The following is a 23,414-nucleotide window of genomic DNA, read 5'->3' on the forward strand; positions in this document are numbered from 1 at the left end:
AAAAAATGGGCAAAAGACTGGAATACAAATTATTCCAAAGAAGATATGCAAATGATCAATAAGCACATGAAAAGATGCTCAACATTAATCATGAGGGAAATGCAAATCAAAATCACGGTGAGATACCACTTCATACCCATTAGGATGGCTGTTATCAAAAACTAAAACCCCAAATATACAAGTGCTAGTGAGGATGTGGAGAAATTGGAATCCTTGTGCATCGCTGGTGGGAACATAAAATGGTGCGGCCACTGTGCAAAACAGTATAGCGGCTCCTCAAAAAATGAAACACTGAATTACCATATGATCCAGCAATTTCACTTCTGAGTATATAACCAATACAAGCGAAAGCAATGGCTCAAACAGGTATTTGTACAAACACATTTACAGCAGCATTATTCACATTAGCCTAAAGGTAGAAGCAATCCAAGTGGCCATCAACAGATGAATGGATAAACAAAATGTGGTATCTACACACAATGGAATATTATTCAGCCTGAAAAATGAAGAAAATATGGGTGCATGCTACAACAGGGAGATCTCTGAAGATATGCAAAGTAAAATAAGCCAGTCACAAAAGGTGGTTGCCAGGGGCTGGGGGTGTGGTGGAATGGGAAGTTAGTATTTAATGGGTACAGAGTTTCAGCTGAGGAAGACGGAAAATTTCTACAGATGAATAGTGGTGATGGTAGCACAGTATGAACGTACTTAATACCACTGAACTTTACATTTAAAAATAGTTAACATGGTAAATTTTATATTTTGCCACAATTTAAAAAAAAAATCATTAGGTGTCATGGCGCCTGCCTATAATACCAGCACTTTGGGAGCCCAAGGCAAAGAGAATCACTTGAGTCCAGGAGTTCAAGATCAGCCTGAGCACCATGGCAAAACCCTGTCTCTACAAAAAATACAAAAATTAGCTGGGTGTGGCAGTGAGCATCTGTAGTTCCAGCTACTAAGGAGCTGAGGTGGGAGGACTGCTTGAGCCCAGGAAGTCGAGGCTGCAGTGAGCCAAGATTGCACCACTGCACTCCAGGCTGGGTGACACAGCGAGAACCTGTCTCAAATAATACTTACAAGTTCTTAATTCAATAAATTGGACTTCATCAAAAATTTAAAATGGTGCTAGTTCAAAAGAACATGGTTACAAAATGAAAAGGTAAACAACAGATTGGAAGAAAACATTTATAAAGCATATATGTGCTATATACTATGCCTACTCTTTGACTTGATAACTGGTTGATGGCACACTGAAATTTACCATGGAAGATGAGGGCATGGGGCCCTCCTTTGACCTAGATCAGAAAATAATAATATATTTTGTTTCCTATTGTTTTTCCCAGATATATAGCTTCCTCTAGGACCTCAACTCTCTTCATGAGGTCTTACAGGAAATTAGGCACCCAAGAACAAATGGGTTTCTAACCAAAAACTCTTAAAAGCACAATCTCTCCTTAATTCTTAACACCTTCTAATTACTTTTTGTTTTGTTTGTTTGTTTTTTGAGACGGAGTCTCACTCTGTCACCAGGCTGGAGTGTAGTGATGCAATCTTGGCTCACTGCAACCTCCACCTCCTGGGTTCAAGCGATTCTCCTGCCTCAGACTCCTAAGTGGCTGGGACTACAGGTGCTCACCACCACACCCAGCTAATTTTTGTATTTTTAGTAAAGACGGGGTTTCACCATGTTGGCCAGGATGCACCATGTTGGCCAGGATGGTCTCGATCTCTTGACCTCGTGAATTACACACCTCAGCCTCCCAAAGTGCTGGGATTACAGGCGTGAGCCACCGCACCCGGCCCTAATAAGATATTTTAAAGAGGCAATATACTCAAGAGCCCCTGGTGTAATTCCTGGCACATAATAGGTGCTTAGCAAATGTTAATCCTAAACAGTAGAGCCTTGCTACTTAAACTACAGTGCATGAGCCCAGCAGCAACTGTATCACCAAGATGCTTATAAGAAATGCAAAATCATGGGTTCCTCCACAAACCGACCACACCAGAATATGCATCTTAACAAGATCCCCAGTAATTACTATATACATTCATGTTTCAGAAGTACTTCTGTAGAACACGGATCTGTAATTTTTTCTGTAAAGGGCCCAGTCACAAATATTTTAGTCTTTGCTGGCCAATAGGCAAAATCATATAGATACTTACATAACAAGCCAGAAACAATTTTTTTTTTTTTTTTTGGAGACACTCTGTCGCCCAGGCTGGATACAGAAACAATTTCCAAAAACTTTTTATTGACAAAATCCAAGATACAATAATGAGTATAATATTTTATAATAGGCCAGGTGCAGTGGCTCACATCTATAATCCCAGCACGTTGGGAGACTGAGGAGGGTGGATCACTTGAGGTCAGGAGTTCAAGACCAGCCTGGCCAACATGGTGAAACCCCATCTCTACTAAAAATACAAAAATTAGCCAGGCGTGGTGGCAGATGCCTGTAATCGCAGCTACTTATGACGCTGAGGCACAAGAATCACTTGAACCCAGGAGGCAGAGGTTGCAGTGAGCCGAGATCACACCACTTCACTCCAGCCTGGGTGACAAGAGAAGACCCTATATGATAAAATAAATAAATAAATACACACACACACGCACACACACACTTCTTTTTTTAATAAAAGTTTGCTAATGAAAAGAATGAAATTCTTTTTGAGAAGATAGCACCTCACTTAATTGGGGTTTCCTATCATCAAAATCTATTACAAATACTCATCTGTTAAATTTTGTTTTGAGATGGAGTCTTGCTCTGTTGCCCAGCCTAGAGTGCAGTGGCACGATCTCGGCTCACTACAACCTCCACCGCCCAGGTTCAAGAGATTCTCCCACCTCAGCCTCCCAAGTAGCCGGGATTACAGGCACATGCCACCATGCCTGGCTAATTTTATAATTTTTTTTTTAGTAGAAACAGGGTTTCACCATGTTGGCCAAGCTGTTTTTGAACTCCTGATCTCAAGTGATCAGCCCACCTGTGCCTCCTAAAGTGCTGGGATTACAGGCATGAGCCACCACGCCTGGCCTCATCTGTTAATACTGATCTGCGGGCTAAACGCAGTGGCTCACGTCTGTAATCACAACACTTTGGGAGGCCAAGACAGGTGGATTGTTTGAGCCCAAGAGTCCGAGACCAGCCTGGGCAACATAGGGAGACCCTGTCTCTACAAAAATTAAAAAAATAAAACCTAAGGTGTGGTGGTATGCACCTATGGTCCCAGCTACTCAGGAGGCTGAGGTAGGAGAAGCGCTTGGGCCCAGCAGATACAGGCTTGCAGTGAGTCATGATTGTGCCACTGTACTCCAGCCTGGGCGCAGAATGAGAGCACTTTTGCTTAAAAACAAACAAACAAAAAAACACTGATCTGTAATGAGACTGTATGTATTTGTCTTTGAAAATGTCTTTTAACAGAAACAGATATTGCCGAATATTGATATTAACCCACAAGCATGATTTTAATTGAGCATATTCATTACTGGGAAGGCAGTTATCCATTGGTTCTTCATTTGATATTTGCCTTTCAGTATGTCATCACAGTGCAGATTAATTACTTCCAATTCAAGGTTAGGTAGAAAGTTTCTCCACTGCAAAATTAAACAAATTTTTGAAATATGGAACTTCCTGTGCATGTGTGTCAACTTCTGAAAAATGCTGTGGGAACTATAGTTTGAGACTAGAAAATACGTCCACTCATATTTATGTGGGAATGACGATCTAACTTCTTTGACAGCTTGAGAAATATATAAAGCAGCCTGAAATTATTTGGGATTTGAATATCAGTTGCCACTGAAATGACTTTACCACATTCTTTCAAATATAGGCACTATTTTGCCTTGAAATCTTAGGTTAAATTCATTTTAAAAACATTACTCAATCTTCACAAAAAGCTAATTTCCAAAGCTAATTAGTATTTAATAGCAGTTGAGGGCAGTTCTCTTTGTTAAAAAAATTTCAATCTCAGCCTTTAGCTCAAACAATTGCGAAAATATACTTTACCACTTCTAAGCCAGTCAGGATATTTGTCCTCTGTTTCTAACAAAAATTAATGCAGCTGATGCTAGTTAAGTCCAAAAGAGCAAACTGACTTCACAGTTGACAGTACTGATTCAGTAACACACATGGATAGATGGAAATATTTTCTGCAAGGTATGTGCCAATGAATAACAACGAATAACCATAAACTATGAACTCCTCAGTTTTACAAGCTTTGTAAATTAGTCCAACTAAGCCTTTTTCTGCTCCGTTTGTATTCTATCACCACCGCTTGCAGCACATCCTAGCAGATTCCACTTCAGATTGTACTTAGTGTTTTCTCAGCTTTGAAAATATTCTTGCCTGTAGTTGTTCTGCACAGACTATTCAGAGGCCAACTTTTCTGCCACTTCAAACCTGGAATTGACTCCTTGAATAAAGAACAACTGAACTGTATCAATAACATCTGCCGGCTCATCAAGAGCCGAGAAAAACCACACCAAATCATTTGCCTTGTTTTTTAATTGACTAGTGATGTTGCTTCAAATGTCCTCAACTCTTAAATCAACTGTGCTTGCCAAAAAGCTAATAGCCTAAAACAAGTTTATTTTCTCTGGACATAATTTTTTTGACTGCTTCAATAAAATACAATTTAATTAACTCAACATCAGCAAATGGCTTTCCTTGCTTGGCAAACAAATAAGCCACCTGGAAACTTATTTTGGTGGCAGCCTCATTTTCATTTTTATGAAGAAATTATGCTGTGATGAGATATTCCATTTTTAAGTTTTGTAATTTTTCTATTGCTTTCCTGAGAGTTGGACATAGTGTAGTATATGATTAGTCTAGTTACTTTCATGTATACTGTATTCCTCTATTGCAGCTCTAGTGTCACTTCATAATAAGAGCAATGTTTTGCTATTAAATTCAATAACAAAATAACCCACACTCCAATGTGCCTTAAAAGCACGTCTATATTTTTCTCTTCTTTCCTTTTTTTGACATGATGGATACACAGTGGTAATAAATAAATAAATAAAATAAAAAATTGCAATCTGGTCACAGATGTGGCACTCAAAACACTGTCAAGCAATAATGGCAGCACTGAAATTTGTGGTACACCAAACAGTAACTTGAAGTAATGAGAATGCCATATACAGTTTCTGTCAAAACTCCTCAGCTCTGCCATTATAAAGCAAAAGCAGCTGTGTTCCAATAAGACTTTATTTATAAATAGAAAATGAAATTCAAATTTCACATGTCACAAAGAATTATTTAGTTTTTATTTCAACAGGTTTTGGGGGAACAGGTAGTGATTGGTTACATGAATAAGTTCTTTAGTGGTGATTTCTGAGATTTTGGTGCACCCATCACCTGAAAGAATTATTCTTTTTTGATGTTTTTAGCCATGTAAAAATAGGTAAGTTTGTTTACTCCTGTTCTAGAAAACACACTTCAAAGATTTCAATCTTTTATGGACTCAAACTGTCATTTTTGACCCTTAACAAAAAATTCTGTCCTCAAGAGGGAAATTTTCTGGAAAAAAAGTAAATTCACTATAATCCATCAAATTCTTTATTACAATAAATGTTTATAACTTTGAAAAAGAAGAAATTACAAAAGCCACTATAAAGATCATACCATTCTTAAAGAATAGCCCATTTCAAAGCACAACCACCTGTCTTTTAATTATGCTACTCTTCTTACTATCCTGTTTCCCAAAATTTACAAATGTAAATCCAAAACATCACATAAAACATATAACAAGGAATGTCACTACCCAAATTAAGAGATCAATCACATTCAATATGATGAAGAAAAATTTTAGGGAACATAAAGAACACAATCTGACCTATTAGTTTGTCATGTTTCATTTTAATAAACATGTTTTCTCTCTCTCCCTGTGTCTTTAAATACACACACTCATAAACTCAATAAATGTTGATTACTGTAGAAGTATGGGCTCCCAAGGATCCAAGGGTGATATATTAGAACATATTACTAGTTCTGGTTAGTCAACATCACTTTATATGATAGTTATATCACCTGTATTTATGACAAGGAATCATTTTTTCATTATATAATTTTTTAGTTACCTTAAGTCTTAATCTTCCTTGACGACAGTCATAATAAAATCAAATGCCTAGAATGCAGGTTTTTAAAAGGTTAATACCAGTTACCAAAAAGGTGAAAAAGAGTTTTTTCACTAAGAGCTTTCTAACAGTAGATTCAACTGCTGCTGAGCCATGACCTTAGTTTTAAATTTAAAACTTCCTGAAGTCTAAAAATTTTAATTCACTCGCGATTTTACCTGCTACTTTTCATATTACATTTGATAAGCTGATTTATACAGAACAGTTAAAGCTTTTCTTCTATTAATACTTTCCATATTATACTAGATAAGGCAGAGGTTCCTTTTATTAAAAATAAACATTATGACAACGAAATTATTTCTCCAAGATAAAATATTCCACTTAAATAATTCCTTTTCATTAGTTTTTTTAATGCACTCGAAAGTATCGAAAGCAAAAGAATTCAAAAGTCTGGGCTGGGCACAGTGGCTCACGCCTGTAATCCCAGCACTTTGGGAGGCTGAGGTGAGTGGATCACCTGAGGTCAGGAGATCAAGACCAGCCTGGTCAACATGGTGAAACCCCAATTCTACTAAAAAATACAAAAATTAGCCAGGCATGGTGGTGCACACCTGTGATCCCAGCTACTCAGGAGGCTGAGGCACGAGAATCACTTGAACCCGGGAGGTGGAGGCTGCAGTGAGCTGAGATCATGTCACTGCACTCCAGCCTGGCCAACAGAGTGAGACTCCCATCTCAAAAAAAAAAAAAAGAAAAAATTCAAGAAGTCTATATTGTATAACACTGGAATTACTTCTGAATCTTGTCTTGAAACATCCATTTTAACATGGTTAATAAATAGAACATAACTATTTTCATTGACAATATTTTGTATCATATTTAGCTATAACTTTTGTTGGCTATACTATGTTGCATTATTTATTCCACAGTTTGATTCCCTACTTTAAAACCAAATAGTATAATTTTTTGGCAGTTAAATGAACACGTTAGTTAAATGAGCTATCACAAAACCAGCCCAATTTCTTTTTCTAACCCTTCCCTCACATGAATTCAATAAACCCATTTCCTACATTTTTTTCTAATGATTTGAAATATTAATATTTAGAACATTAATCCATTTAGAATTATATATAGATATATAATATATCTAATTTTTTCCAAAGGAAAATGTCCCAATTTCTCACTAATTCAAACGTTTCCCACTAATTTAAAATACCTCTCTGGTTATCACATTCCATAAACATCGGTCTGTTTTGTACTTTATTCACTAAATAGTTTCACTAAACTATTTATCTGTCTGAGTCATATTATCTATCCATCTATCTACACATATAGATATATATGTACTGCACATACACACATAAACACAGACACACACTTCCCGAAGATTTCACCCAAATGTCTGACAACAGTAAGTATAGAAAGTCAGGTCCCTGAATCTAGGTATACATGTTCAATTATATAAGCCTGTGGTAGAGAAGACAGGTCTAATCTAGAATCATTCCAAGTCAGAGTAATGCTTCACCTAATCTTTTTTAATATAATTGGTCTTTTTAAACACTTTTGTTGCAACCCTTACAGCAAAGAATTCAAATACTCTGAGACCAAATAATTCATGTAAGGAGATATGGCTTGCATCAGAGTTACTAAAGCATAGGGTTTCTGCTTCTCTCTACTGCCATGACCTTAAAAAATGAAAATAATTTAAATTTCAATTTTATTCTTACTAATAAAAAAATCTGACAACTAATTTTTCTTTCATCAAAAACATACATAGGTCGATAAGTTGTGTAAAGTTTGGTCAAGTTCTTTAATCTCTATTTTAGCTTCCTTATATAGAAAATGGAGATAATAAAAGTACATACCTTATAGAGTTGTTAAAGTAAAATAAGTTTATACGAATAGTTTTGAACTAAATCTGTCACTTAGAAAGCATTCAATAAATGTGAACATATATGTATGCTAAAATATAAGTGCTCAATAAATATTAGCATATATAATGTAATAAGCCCCCTTCTAGCTTTCTTCCTGGGGTACGAAGTTCCTGCTAAGTATAATAAGATTACATATACTTCCATGCCTAATTTCTTTATGCTAATATAGTAGTAACACAACTAACCAAGTTCCTCTTCCTCTAGCCTCAAACTTGTGACAATCTGCTATTTTTAAAATCAATCTCTCACATTGTGTATATACATGTACATGTATATATATATATATACACATACATACAAATGTATATACACATACTCACATATAGATGTATTTTATACTAGACTGCATTTCTGTATTAACATATAGTCCTGATTTTAAAAATAGAGAAATTGAGACACTGACAGGTTAAGTTATACTGCCTTTTGTTACAGTTTATATCCACTCAACTAAGCATCTCTGTCCCAAAAGAAGGGTCCAGAGGAAGAGTATGTGCGTGTGTGTATGTGTGTGTGCACGTGTCCATGTCAGAGACAGACAAAGACACAGAGAAAAACAGAGCATGTACTTGATCCTGCAGTAAGAAGGAATGTTCTCTAAGAAAACTCCAAAACAGGAATCTGGTAAAACTTGAGCTGGTAATTACCCTCTCCTCACTACCAGAAAGTAGACTGGTATCTTGTCTCTAACCTAAGTACTCAAGACTCTTTTTTGGTTTCATCCCTTTCCCCCATTACTAAGTAATAGGTGCTTCTTGAAATAAATACAAAAATATAAAAGTAAAAAGTCCCAATACTTCCTTGTCTCCTAAAATCCCACTCCTGAGAGGTAACCAATTGTTATGAACCTTAAAAACGACAGTGATGATTTACTGCTCCACAGTACTCCTTCTTGGCCTCTTCTTCTATCCCAATAATACAGGGTGAAAGAAGGGCCACAGAACAGTTTTTCTTTCTTAAAGTCCCTTTACAGCAGGTAAGTAAATCCCTGACCAAAAACGAGGCTGCAAGTACTTTTTGTAAGTCCAAGTTGAATACGAGCTACATACTAAAGCACAACTGAAAACAATGAATGAAAATCAACAAGGGGCCAGGAGTGGTGTCTCACATCTGTAATCCCAGCACTTTGAAGGCCAAGGCAGGCAGGTCCTTTGTGCCCAGGAGTTCGAGACCAGCCTGGGCAACCTGAAGAGACCCCATCTCTACAAAAAAACTTAAAAAATTATCCAGGCATGGTAGTCCGCACCTATAGTCTCAGGCTGAGGTGGGAAGATCACTTGAGCCCAGGAAGTAGAGGCCGTGGTAAGCTGTGAGATGCTGCCACCGCACTCCAGCCTGGGCTATAGATAGGTTACTAAATAACATAACATAACATAACATAACATAACATAACATAACATAACATAACATAACAACATAACATAACATAACACAACATAACATAACATAATATGGGTAAAATTCTAAATATTCTAAATATTCATACAGTGATTTCAACCTATTATTTCATCAACATCATCTTTACCATATCCTGGTAAGATTCCTAAAATGGACTTCTGTGGACATTTACTTTAACAATACAGCCAGCTGTAAGGTTAAGAACATGGGCTCTGTGGCCAGACTGCCTGAGTTCAAATCCCAGCTTTGCCACGTAGTGACCCGATTATTATAAAATCTTGGTAATAACGGCTGGGTACAGTGGATCATGCCTGTAATCCCAGCACTTTGGGAGGCTGAGGCGGGCAGATCACAAGGTCAGGGGTTCAAGACCAGCCTGGCCAACATGGTGAAACCCCATCTCTACTAGAAATACAAAAATTAGCTGGGCGTGGTGGCACGTTCCTGTAGTCTCAGCTACTCAGGAGGCTGAGGCAGGAGAATTGCTTGAACCCAGGAGGCGGAGGCTGCGGTGAGCCAAGATCGCACCACTGCACTCTAGCCTGGGCAACATAGCAACTCTATCTCAGGGAAAAAAAAAAATCTTGGTAATGACTATGCCATCACAGGGTTGTTCACAGGCAGGACACAGCGTTAATTCATAAGGTGAGTTAAATGAGATAATACATGTAAGGTTTTGGCAGGTTCCTGGACCATATAGCCTAAATGATGTTTACTTACTAAGTCCCAGAAAAATAAGCAACTTGCCCAAAAATACATGCAAAGTAAATCACGTGAGAAGAGAAAGCAACAGAAGGAACCTATTAGCATTCCAATCTACTCACTTACTTTCTACTCACCTAGCCTAAACCTTCAAATAAGGAACAAAAATAAATAAATTTTATCCACCAGATTTCCAATAAAACAGGCTAGCCTACGTAGGATAGGGCTCCTACCTGCTCTACATGTCCACGTAGACATGTTGAGTTATCCTGCTTGATGAAAACTAAAACAATCTTTAGCCATCACTTCCAACTCTAACATGCTATCAAGACTCCAGGGAATGCCAACTTTGGGATCCAGATACATAAATTAGCACATAATCCACATTAAGGTCATAATGGTCCTCTAGAAAGACGTATTTCCAATGACCAAATCACCCCAAAAACAAAATTTTAAGATTCTAATAATAATTTTTTTTATCTGCAACCTTAACGGACACACCAACCTGTAAACTTAGATAGATACCTATATATCTTTGTATCTATATACATAGATAGATGCAGAGATCTATATATCTATATATAGAGAGAGATACAGAGATATATAGATACAGAGATATGTATATAATACAAGCTATGCAAATCAAATTTGAATGAAGGATGAAAAAGTACTATTTTTAACAGGTTAAATCACAGGAAGTTACAGACACTCAACCATTTTTAATCTATAAAATAGGTTCATATGGTTCAACCTAATACTCAATGACCAAAATGGCCTATGATATAATCAGATCCCCTAGTGTCCTCACAAATTACTGTAACTGCCATTTTTGGACAGTATTTAGTGATTCAAATAAATTGTGGGTCACATCATTCTCGTACCTTTTTTGTATTACTCTAAAAGCTGCCAAAACAGAGTGGCAGATGCAAAGTTCTATAGTCATATGCCTGGTTGGCCTCAGATTAACACCATAGTTTTCCAGCAAACAGTCACTTAAAAATACTGACTTATACCAAGACTTCTTTCAATTATTATATTTGACTTCATATTTCTTCATATTTCTTCCCCAAGACAATTTATTTGCCTTATGAACAAAAGGATATTTTCCTAAAAAACTGTCAGCAAAGAAGCAATTTCACTTCTTTCCCTTTTTACCCGTAGTCATGAACGCATGGTAAAGGAAAATGGAAAAATGCAAAAAATTAGAGCCAAAAAAATCCCACTCATAGTCCTACCACCCAAAGATAACCAATGTCAACAATGGCTTATTTTCTTCCAGTCTTTTTTTCCACATACTTTTTTTTTTTCCAACAACTGAGATTACATTTTATACAGTGGTAGCCCCTGGCATTCAAAGATGCTTTTACAATTATGAAAATGTGTACAAAATCCTGAAAGTTCATCACATGATATATTTATCACTAGCTGACGTATTGCTAAATGAAAGATCTTACATAAAATCTCCATCCATCCAATTCTCAGTTTGGGTTTGTTTTTCTTTACCATTGTATTAGTCCGTTCTCACACTGCTATGAAGAAATACCTGAGACTGGGTAATTATGAAGAAAAGAGGTTTAATTGACTCACAGTTCTTCATGGCTGAGGAAGCCTCAGGAAACTTACAATCATGGCCAAAGGCACCTCTTCACAGAGCAGCAGAAGAGAGAATGAGTGCAAGCAGGAGAAATGCCACACACTTACAAAACCATTACATCTTGTGAGAACTCACTATCGGGAGGAGACCCAGCATGTGGGAAAGTGCCCCCATGATCCAGTCACTTCCCACCGAGTCCCTTCCAGGACACATGGAGATTATGGGAACTACAATTCAAGATGAGATTTGGATGGGGACACAGCTAAACCATATCAACAGTAGTCATATATCCAGAAACTCATAAAGTTACACTTACCCCCCCAACACGAGTTTCAGATAAATTATAAACTTATGTATTTGTATAAGTTCACTGCATATTAATGTTAGTACTCTAATAATACAGCGTAGCGGTATTTTAGTAAAAGTTTTTAAAATTTCTTTACAAATAGCTGTTTTCTAAGATAATTAAAAGCCTAAAAGGGACACTTAAACTTCTGTGTTTAATACTGATGGCTGTTAGCCAGGTGCTACGGCTTCCGAGTTCAAGATCAGCTTGGGCCACATAGTAAGACCTCATCTCAACAAAACATCAAAAAATTAGCTGGGTGTGGTGATCCCAACTACTCAAGAGATTGAGGTGGGAGAATCCCTTGACCCCAGAGATCAAGGCTGCAGTGAGTTATGAACACGCCACTGCATTCCAGCCTAGGGAACAAAGTGAGACACTGTCTCAAAAAACATAACAAAACACTATATCTAAATCTCAACCACCACACAGTTAACTCTCAGCAATGATTTCTTTATTTGTAAAATGAGAATAAATGTCTAACTTACTGGCTTGAAGATAAACACAACACTAAATATGGATTAAACTCCTCTTACAGATCTTATTTAAAAACCAAGGAACTATAACTTCTTGGAGCTCAATATGTAAAACTATATAATAATAAAAATAAAAGGGACACAAGCTGAGCTACTTTAGTCAAGTTGAAAATTAAACATTGTTACCTGTCAAGTACTATAGCTTCTGCCTTTTTGCCTAACAGTAGATTCCAGAGGGGAAACATGGAGACATGTTAGGCAGCCATCCAGGTTAAGAGAAAATAGGAGTCTAACTAGAACAGTGACAGATAAGAAAAGTATCTAAGAGACAAAAAACAACAAGATTTGGTGACAGACTGAATTCAGGCGCAGGCTCATGTCTGTAATCCCAGCACTTTGGAAGGCTGAGGAGGGTGGATCACTTGAGGTCAGGAGTTCCAGACCAGCCTGGCCAACATGGGGAAACCCTGTCTCTACTAAAAATACAAAAATATTAGCCAGGCGTGGTGGCAGGTGCCTGTAATCCCAGCTATTCGGAAGGCTGAGGCACGAGAACCACCTGAATCTAGGAGGCAGAGGCTGCAGTGAGCTGAAACTGTACCACGGCACTTCAGCCTGGGAGACAGAGTGAGACCCTGTCTAAAATAATATAAAATAAGCTTTTTTAAAAAAAGAAAAGGGAATGGTTTCTTTCTGGCTTTAGACACTGATAGTTCATAGTGTCTAACTATGAACAATGATGAATACAGGTTGAGTACCTCTTATCCAAAATGCCCAGGAGCAACATGTTTCAGACTTCTGATTTTTTTTTTTTTAATATTTGCGTGTACATAATGAGGTATCTGGGGGATGGGACCCAAGTCTAAACATAACATTTATTTATGTTTCATATACATTGTGATGGTGTCAGGGTGTTGCCCAGGCTGGAGTGCAGTGGCATGATCGCAGCTAACTGCAGCCTCAATCTCCGGCTCAAGCAATCCTCCCACCTTCTCCCAAGTAGCTGAGGACTACAGAGATGTGCCACCATACCTGGCTGATTTTTTTTATCCATAAAATTCATTGTTATGTGCCCAGCCAAAATCATTTCAAGTTTTTTTCTTCCTCAGCATGTAAACCTAAATGCCATGCAGCATAACAGTTCTCTAAATTTATCTGCTTAACAGACAATTTGATTATAATATACAGGCAAGGTATGATTAATTCTATATGACACATAAAAATCAATCCCATATCTTTTTTAGTCACATTATATATATATTTCATCCTCTCAGATTGCTGTTCATGTACTTTAAAAACAATTATGGAATGGTCAGCTTCTCTATTAGACTGGCATTTAGCAAATCAGAAATTCCCCTTACTGTTCCCCTCATTCTTGCAATATATTACCTTTGTAAGTAAGGATTAAATTATGTTAATTTCTTATTTAATTGTACTTGTGACACACTGCAAGAGAGAAAAGAAAGTATTATTAAAATATAGTTGGTTAACAACTTGACTAACGATTGGGCAAAGAATCTGAACAGACATTTCTCCAGAGATGATATATAAATGGCCAACAAATGAAAAGATGCTCACATCCAGCAATCCCATTTCTATATATCCAAAGAAACTGAAATCATTATGTTAAGGAGATATCTGCACTCCCATGTTCACTGCAGCACTATTCACAATAGCCAAGACACAGAATCAACCTAAATGTCCATCAACAGATGAATAGGAAAAAAAAAAAATGTGGTATATATACAATGTAATACTATTTGGCCTTTTTTTTTTTTTTTTTTGAGACAGGGTCTTGCTCTGTCGCCCAGGCTGGCGAGCAGTAGTGCCATCACAGCTCACACCTCAAGGGGTGCTTGAGGTGGAGCTCAAGCAATCCTTCCACCTAAGCCTCCCAAAGTGCTAGGATTACAGGCATGTGCCACTGAGCCGGACCTATTCAGCCTTAAAAAAGAAGGAAATCCTGTCATTTGAAACAACATGGATGAACTTAGAGGACAAAGTAAAATAAGCCAGGCACAGAAAGACAAATACCACATAATCTCACTTACATGTGGAATCTAAAAAATTTGAACTCACAAAAGCAGAAAGAATAGTGGTTACCAGGGGCTGGGAGAAATGAGGAAATGTTGGTCAAAGGACACAAAGTTTGAGTTAGACAGAAAAAATAAGTTTTTGAGATCCATCGCACAGCAGGGTGACTATAGTTAATAATGATATATGACATGTATTTCAAAATAGCTAAAAGAATAAATTTCAAATGTCTTGCTGGAAAAATTAAAGGAGGTGACCGATGTTAATTAGCTTGGTTTAATCATTCCACATTATGTGTGTGTGTATATATATGTATCAAAACATGACACTGTACCCCATAAATGTATACAATTATGATTTGCCAATTAAAAATATTAATTGAGCTAGGCATAGTGTCTGGAGGCTGAGGTGGGAGGATCATTTGAGCTCAGGAGTTTGGGGCCAGCCTGGGCAATGTAACAAGATCCTATCTCTTAAAAAAGAAAAAGATGGCCAGGCACGGTCGTTCATGCCTATAATCCCAGCACTTTGGGAGGCCGAGGAGGGTGGATCACCTGAGGTCAGGAGTTCGAGACCATCCTGGCCAACATGGTAAAACCCCATCTCTACTAAAAATGTAAAAAATTAGCCGGGAGTGGTGGTGGGCACCTGTAATCCCAGCTACTCCAGAGGTTGAGGCAGGAGAATCGCTTGAACCCGGGAGGCAGAGGCTGCAGTGAGCTGAGGTCGCGCCACTGCACTCCAACGTGGGCGACAAGAAAAAAAGAAAAAGATGCTCAACACCACTAATTATTAGCAAAATGTAAATAAAAAAATACAATAAGATATCACCTCACACCTATTAGAATGGCTACCATCAAAAACACTGAAAAAAAGTGTTGTCAAGGATTGTGGAAAAATGGGAACCCTTGTGTACTGTCAGTAGGAATGTAAAATGGTACAGCTAGATAGAAAATAGAAAGCAGGATCTCAAAGACATTGCTGCACACCCATGTTCATAGCAGCACTACTCACGATACCCAAGAAGTGGAAGCAACCCGTGTCCAATCAAAAGATGAATGGATAAACAAAATGTGGTACACACGTACTATGGAATATTATTCAGCCTTAAAAAGGAAGGAAACACTGAAACATGACACAATATGGATGAACCTTGAAGACGTTATGTTGAGGGAAATAAGTCAGACACAAAATGACAAATACTATATGATTCCAGTTCTGTGAGGTATCTAGAGTAGTGAAACTTACAGAGACAGAAAGTAGAATAGTGGTTGCTGGGGCCTAGGGGCAGAGGGGAATTAGAAAGTTGTTTAATGGGTGTAAAGTTACAGTTTGACAAAATGAAAACATTCTGGAGATTAGCTGCACAACAACAGGAATACACTTAACACTACCGACTTAGAAATGGCTAAGAGGTAGCCAGGCAGGGTGGCAGCCTCCAGAGGCTGAGGCAAGTGAACCTGGGAGGCGGAGGTTGCACCACTGCACTCCAGCCTGGGTGACAGAGTGAGACGCTGTCTCAAAAAAGACAGGACAAGACAGGACAGGAAAGGAAAAGAAAAGGCTAAGATGGTACATTTTATGTCGTGTGTTTTTTAACCACAATTACAATTTTGAAAAAAAAAATGGTTAAAATGTTTGCATATGTACAGAGCTAACAATTTTGGTCCCTGACTTTTCTTGATCTATGAAAAGTCAGAGAAACATCTGCTCTTTAACTTAAAACTTTCAAAAACTACCTGGATAGCTGGGTAACTAGAAGGGTTGAACTTCCTCAAGGAAAGTTACTCTATACAAGGACGGGCAGCAGTGACTACCCTGTTAAATATTATAAGGTAAAAAAATCAAGACTACTTTGTGATTAGTAAAATCAATATGAGATTAGTAAAATCAATATGAAATTCAAATATCAGTGTCCATAGTAAGGTTTTCATGAACACAGTCACCCCACTTGTTAGCATATTGTCTATGGCTGCACTTTACCACACAAACACAAGCACCTGTCGTAGTTGTGACAACTCTTTTAAAACAGTTTAGGCCAGGTGTGGTGGCTCACACTTGTAATCCCAGCACTTTGGGAAGCCAAGACTGGTGGATTGCTTGAGCTCAGGAATTCAAAAACAGTCTGAGTAACATGGTGAAACCCATCTCTACAAAAAATATAAAAATTAGCCAGGCAAGGTGAGAGGATTGCTCGAGGCTTGGAGGTCAAGGCTGCAGTGAGCTGAGATCATGCCACTGTACTCCAGGCTGGGTGACAGAGTGAGACCCTGTCTCAAAAAAAAAAAAGTTTGCTGACTCATGCTCTATATCTTATCCCAAAATAAGGAATTAGATGCAGAGCAGAAATAAAACGAAGTAAATTCAAAAAAGAATATCAACAAATTAAAATGTTGATTCAATGAAGTGATTTTTTAAAAAATAAAAAGCCATAGCCTTTTCTGTGGCTTTTTATTTTATTTCTACCCCCAAGCCATCTACATATACACCCAGGCACATGCACATATGCCTTGTTTAATATCTTTAGTATCCGGAATAAGCCTCAGTTTTAAGATAAACTTTCAGCCAGGCGCAGTGGCTCACGTCTGTAATCCTAACACTTTGGGAGGCTAACGCGGGCGGATTGCCTGAGCTCAGGAGTTCGCGACCAACCTGGGCAACGTGGTGAAACCCCGTCTCTACTAAAATACAAAAAATTAGCCAGGTGTGGCAGCGTGTGCCTGTAGTCCCAGCTACTCGGGAGGCTGAGGCAGGAGAAATGCTTGAACCCAGGAGGTGAAGGTTGCAGTGAGCTGAGATCGCGCCACTGCACTACAGCCCGGGTGACAGAGTGAGACTCTGTCTCAAAAAAAAAAAAAAAAAAAAAAAAAAACTTTCATTAGTTATTAAGCTCTTTGAGCACTCTTAATAAACAGGATTTATATAACTATTCAGTTATACAGCTTTGTCTTCTCAAATAACTGGACTGAAAGTTATTTTTACTTCATACAAATTTAGAAAAGGCATCCTACAAAAGTTAAATTATACAATAAAATTATTGAGAACTAATGATAAAAAGTTTGCATCACTTTTATCACTTTCTTAAAACCAAGCTCAAGGGGGTAGAGATAGGGGTTGTAATTTATCGTGTGAGCTTTCAAAGATAACTAAAATGTTTGCTTATATCAAGAAGTTTTAGACAGTGTTCTAACTGGCCATGTACACATTTGTTTTAGCCAGTTAACTTATTAACATAAAATTTAAAGAAGAATAGAATTTGCTAAATACTAATATACTTAAAACGACATATTTAATATATTTATTTTGGCTTTATAATAGCAAATAGAGAGTAGAGAACTACTATAAATTGGTCCTAACAAAGAGGCTCCCATACCAAGGTATACTTATCTAAAAAATACTGCAAACCTTCAAATTTCAGATGGCAGCATTTGGAGGACAGTATGAAATAACGTAATCCCTCTTAAAAATCCCAATCATTTTTTTCTCAAGCTAGAGAAGAAAATTAGTCCAAAGAAATTTAAGTAATCTTAACATAAAAACTATCACACTCCTTGTAGTTTGTAAATACTATAGTAAGCCTTGGCAGTAATGAGCAGGAGTAACAAGTCCAAGATGAGATTTAAGACTGTTTTAATTTTTAAAACAAGTCACAAATAGAAACACTAATAAACACGTGGAAAACTGCTTAATCTCTTGGTAATCAAATATATGTAGTAAGTAAAATAACATGTAATACCACCCCTACTTAACAAGCCAAACACTTCCTAAAAATACTCTGAGAGCAGTAATGTTTCCATTAAACTGGTTCATACGTATGTTGCTAGTGGCACTCTAAAGTTACAACTCGTACAATACAGTAACATCCATAAAGACATTCATATTTTTTGACTAAATAATCAATAAATTGAAACAGTAACTACAATACATAAGATGAAATTTTCCAAAGGCATAAAGGGTGTTATACTGTATGAGCAACTCTAAAAGTCTGTTTCGAAAGCTAAAACATTTTTTATATTAAACTACTGCTCAAAGGGTTATAATTTAAAAGAAGCAAAGTGACTAAGACGTGTATCACATTTTTACTTACAGGACAAAGAATTGAGTACAGAGCTGAGAAAATACCCAGCATTAAAGGAATAGGATATATATATACACACACACATATTATATATAATGTTATTTCGCGAAGAGCTGTCTTTTAAAAATATATTGTAATGCTCTGAAGATTTTATTTGAATCCAAACTTAACTTACATTGGTACTAGACCGTTGCCAAAAAAACTTTTAAAATAACAGTAATCTGGCTGGGCATGGTGGCTCACGCCTGTAATCCCAGCACTTTGGGAGGCAGGGACGGGCAGATCTCCAGAGGTCAGGGGTTTGAGACCAGCCTGGACAACAAGGCGAAACCCTGTCTTTACTAAAGATTCAAAAATTAGCTGGGCATGGTGGCACACGAGTCCCAGCTAACTCGGGAGGCTGAGGCAGGAGAATCGCTTGAATCTGGGAGGCAGAGGTTGCAGTGAACCAAGATCCCACCACTGCACTCCAGCCTGGGCAACAGAGTGAGACTCTGTCTCAAAAACAAACAAACAAACAACAACAATAACAACAAAATCGGTTATCTTCAAGGCATCAAAGGCAAAAATAGTTCTGCTTCCAATTAAACCTACAATTCCAGATGGCTAACTGCTCCACAAGTTGGTCCTATTCAAACTCTGTATATAACCCAGTGGTCCCCAACCTTTTTGGCACCAGTGGCCAGTTTCATGGAAGACAATTTTTCCATGGACCAGGGGTGGGGTGGGGTGGGGTGGGGTGGGGTGGGGTGGAGTGGAGATGATTTCAGATGAAACTGTTACACCTCAAATCATCAGGCATTAGTTAGATTCTCATAAGGAGCAAGCGACCTAGATCCCTCGCATGTGCAGTTCACAACAGGGTCCACGCTCCTCTGAGAATCTAATGCCACGGATGATCTCACAGGAGGTGGAGCTCAGGCGGGAATGCTCACTGGCCTGCTGCTCACCTCCCGCTGTGTGGCTCATTCCTCACAGGCCAGCGACCAGTACAGGTATGCAGCCCTGGTGTTGTGGACCCGATATAACCAATTGAACATTTAAACAAAAGGAAGATAAAGAGAGTGAGAGAAGAAGAGCGTGGTTAAGAGGAGAAAAAGATTCAGATTCACCCAAAATTTCAAAGCCAATTAAAGAATTAAAAATAAAAGCAAACAAGGACTTTCTCCTTCCAGTAATGGTGATCAGGTCATCAAACCAATCTTCTGGCTGAAGAAACTTGAAAAGTTGAACTAAGTTTAAAAAAAGAAAACTCTACTTCTAGAGATCAGGCAGTAAAGAAATGGGGCCAGAATTCACTAAGTTCCCAGAAGTGAGTCTGGTATACCAGGTTTCTTCTCCCCTACAGGCATCTGCTGATTTAAGTAGTGACTGTGAGGCTGGAAAGCTAAGCAAAACATCTGAAAGCTTCACTGGGTTAGCCAGACAAAAATGAGACCCTGAGCCTCCCCCAAACTCTGGGTTGGGATCTCAACCTCAGAGGAAAAGAATTACAATTAAAGCCCAGCTTCAAATAATCTCAATCCTTAAAAGTGAATTAAGAAAAGCAGATTTATAGGGCCCCTATGTTTCTGTCAAAATTAAATGTAAATTTTATGTCATGGAAGACTACCATTATTCTAGGCCTCAAATTATTTCTACAGTTTTTCACATCAAATGTCTCATACACAATAAAAATTAACCAGAAATCCAAGAAAATAACGCAAATAAAATGCAAATGAAACATGGAACAAGACCGAAAGGGATCTAGATAATTAAGTTATCAGACACAGACTCTCGAATAAGTATGCCGAGTAGTTAACACTGAGAACTTTAGCAGAAAACCTGAAACTAAAGAGAATAAAATTGAAATTCTAGAACCAAAAAGTCAAATAAACTAAATTAAAGAACTCAGTGTATGAGTCTGATGGCATATTAGACACAGCCTAAGAGAATTAATGAAATGGAAGATTGGTCAGAAAAATATATCTTTAAAAAAGCACACAGGAATAAAAAGATAAAACATACAAAAAAGGATGTAAGAAACATAGGGCAAATTTAAGAATGTTTAATACATGTATAACTGGAGTACCAGGAGGAAAGAAGATGACAAGACAGAAGCACTATCTGAAGTGATATAGTCTGAGAATTTTCCAAAACTGACGAACGAGCTCATCAGTCCTGTGCAACAGAACTTTCTATTCTATTGATAGAATGATGGAAATGTTCTCCATCTGCCAATACAGTAACTAATAGAAACATTTGGCTAGTGAGAACTTAAAATGTGAGGAATTGAATTTTTAAGTTTTTAAATGTTAATTGGTATCAATAGTTACATGCAGCTAGTGGCTGGCACTGGGCAGTGCAGTCCTACGTCACAGATATAAGAAGTCCTATAAACACCAAGCTGAACAAATAAAAGATCACACCTAGACATATCACAGTAAAACTGCTGAAAACAAAATATAAACACCCCCACTCCAACAAAAACAAAAAGTGACCAGAGATCTACAAGCTAGATTACAGTCAAAGGAGCAACAGTAAGACTGAAGTTGACTTCTCAACAGAAACTCTGGAAACCAGGTCTCAAGGGCACTGCGCATAGCTGCAACATGACAAATGAAAAAAACTGCCAACCAAGATTTCTCTATCCAGCTCCCTCCCCCCAAAAAAATCCCTTCAAGAATAAAAATGAAAAAAAGGCATTATCAGATAAGTAAAAAAGAATTCCTCAACAGATAGGCCCAAATAGAGAAAAAAAAAGAGTATTTTCAGAGAGAAAATCAACCCAGCTAGAAGCCTGGAAATGCACTAAAGATTGAAGAAAAAAACTGAGTATATAAACAAATTTAAATGTATAATTACTGAATAAAACACTAATGGTAATATCTTGTGGGGATTTAAAATATCAGAGAACTAAACTATCTGGCAATAGTATGTAATTCTGGAGAGGGAAATGTACAATTAATGTTTTCTAACGTTGCTGCACTGACCAGAAAGAGAAAAAAGTGCTAACTTATATCACACTTTAACACAGAAAGGAGGCATATTGTAATCTCTAGGATAAATATTAAAAACAAATTTAAAAAAAGATGGTCTAACTATTAAGCCAAGTTGGGGGGTGGGGGGTATTTGGAACAAAAAATAATAATAATCCCAAAAGCAGCAGAAAAGGAGAATAAGAGAAAGTTCAAACAGGATAAACAGAAATCATTTATTAGGAATATCAATTTAAACATATCAGCAAGTATATTAAATGTAAATGTACTACATGTTCCAATTAAAGAACAAACATGGTCAAACTAGTTTTTTTAAACTAATATATGCAACTTAAAAGATATGGCTAAAACGCGAAAGCTGAAAGAATGGAAAAAGCTGTAGCATGCAAACACCAAATGAAAGTTAGTGTATCTGCCTTAACACTAGATTAAGAACACTACAAGGTAAAATGCAATACTGAGATAAAGAGGGACACGTCACAATAATAAAAAGTTTGATTCACCAGGTAGATTTAAAAAAACCTTGACTTGTCAGCACTTTAACATAATCAAAATATATAAAACAAAAACTGACAAATTAAACAGAGAGACAAATGTTATAATCATTTGGGGATATTTTAACAAACCTTTGTCTGAATAGGAGCAAACAAATGCAAAAGCAGTAAAAATCTGAAACAGAAACAAACTTGATAGAACATATTACACCACATCTAACAACTGTAGTCTATAAATATTTTGTTGTTGTACACAAGGAATGTTTACCCAAAAAGACCATATGTTGAACCATAAAGCAAGTCTCAAATTTCCAAGAACTTAAGTCTTAGGGATTTAAATCTTACTAGAATGGAGTCAAATCAGAAATCAGGGCTGAGCATGGTGGCTCACACCTGTAATCCCAGCTACTCGGGAGGGATTCACTTGAACCCAGAATCACTTGAACTCAGAGACAGAAGTTGCATTGAGCCAAGATCATGCCACTACTCCAGCCTGGGCGACAAATCGAGACTCCGTCTCTAAATAAATGAATGAATGAAGGAATGAATGAATGAATGCACGAATGGACAAAGGGGTCAGTAGTAACAAACTTTACTCAAAGTAAGGAAATGATATCAAATGGTAAATGAATAGACAAGTAAGGTTAGTACAAAAACTATAAAATGTATTTTCCTTATCTCAGTTTCATCAAAAGATATATTTGGGAGGCCAAGGTGGGAGGATCACTGGAGGTCAGGAATTCAAGACCAGCCCAGTCAACACAGTGAAACCCCATCTCTACTAAAATACAAAAAGTTAGCTGGGTGTGGTGGCACATGCCTGTAATCCCACCTACTCGGGAGGCTGAGGCATGAGAATTGTTTGAACCCAGGAGGCAGAGGTTGCAGTGAGCCAAGATCACACCACTGCACTCCAGACTGGGCAGAAGAGTGGGACTCTATCTCCAAAAAAAAAAAAAAAAAAAAAAAAAGGTTGGGGAGGTGGAATAGTAGAGCTATACAGGACTAAAGTTTCTATATATTGCAAGAATTAATGTAGCTATGAAGTAGACTCTGATAAGCTAAGATATATAAATGTAAACCCTACAGTAATCACTAGTAATTCAAATATAATTTTAAAATGATTAAAGAAATTAAAATGTTACACTGGGAAATACTCATGTAATGCAAAAGACAGCAGTAGAGGAGGGAAAGAGGACAAAAGAGAAATGAGACCTATAGAAAACAAAACAAAGTGGCAGACAAATTTAACCCTATCAGTAACACTAAATGTGAATGGATTAAATAATACACTCAAGAGGCAG

At 37.4% G+C, this 23,414-nt stretch overlaps 2 protein-coding genes across 6 annotated transcripts in view; both read right to left on the reverse strand.

Annotated features, from left to right (window-relative positions):
- The window catches only part of TLK1 (tousled like kinase 1), a 170,165-nt gene that overhangs the window by 129,826 nt on the left and 16,925 nt on the right, over positions 1 to 23,414 (reverse strand). The window lies entirely within an intron of this gene.
- On the reverse strand, positions 99 to 9,355 carry LOC129531903 (uncharacterized). Its single transcript, XM_055379169.2, has one exon. The coding sequence runs from the start codon at positions 3,507 to 3,509 to the stop codon at positions 3,012 to 3,014; it is 498 nt and encodes a 165-aa protein (XP_055235144.1). The 5' UTR covers positions 3,510 to 9,355; the 3' UTR covers positions 99 to 3,011.

The sequence above is a fragment of the Gorilla gorilla genome, chromosome 11, assembly GCF_029281585.2.
Source record: "Gorilla gorilla gorilla isolate KB3781 chromosome 11, NHGRI_mGorGor1-v2.1_pri, whole genome shotgun sequence".
Taxonomy (NCBI): domain Eukaryota; kingdom Metazoa; phylum Chordata; class Mammalia; order Primates; family Hominidae; genus Gorilla; species Gorilla gorilla.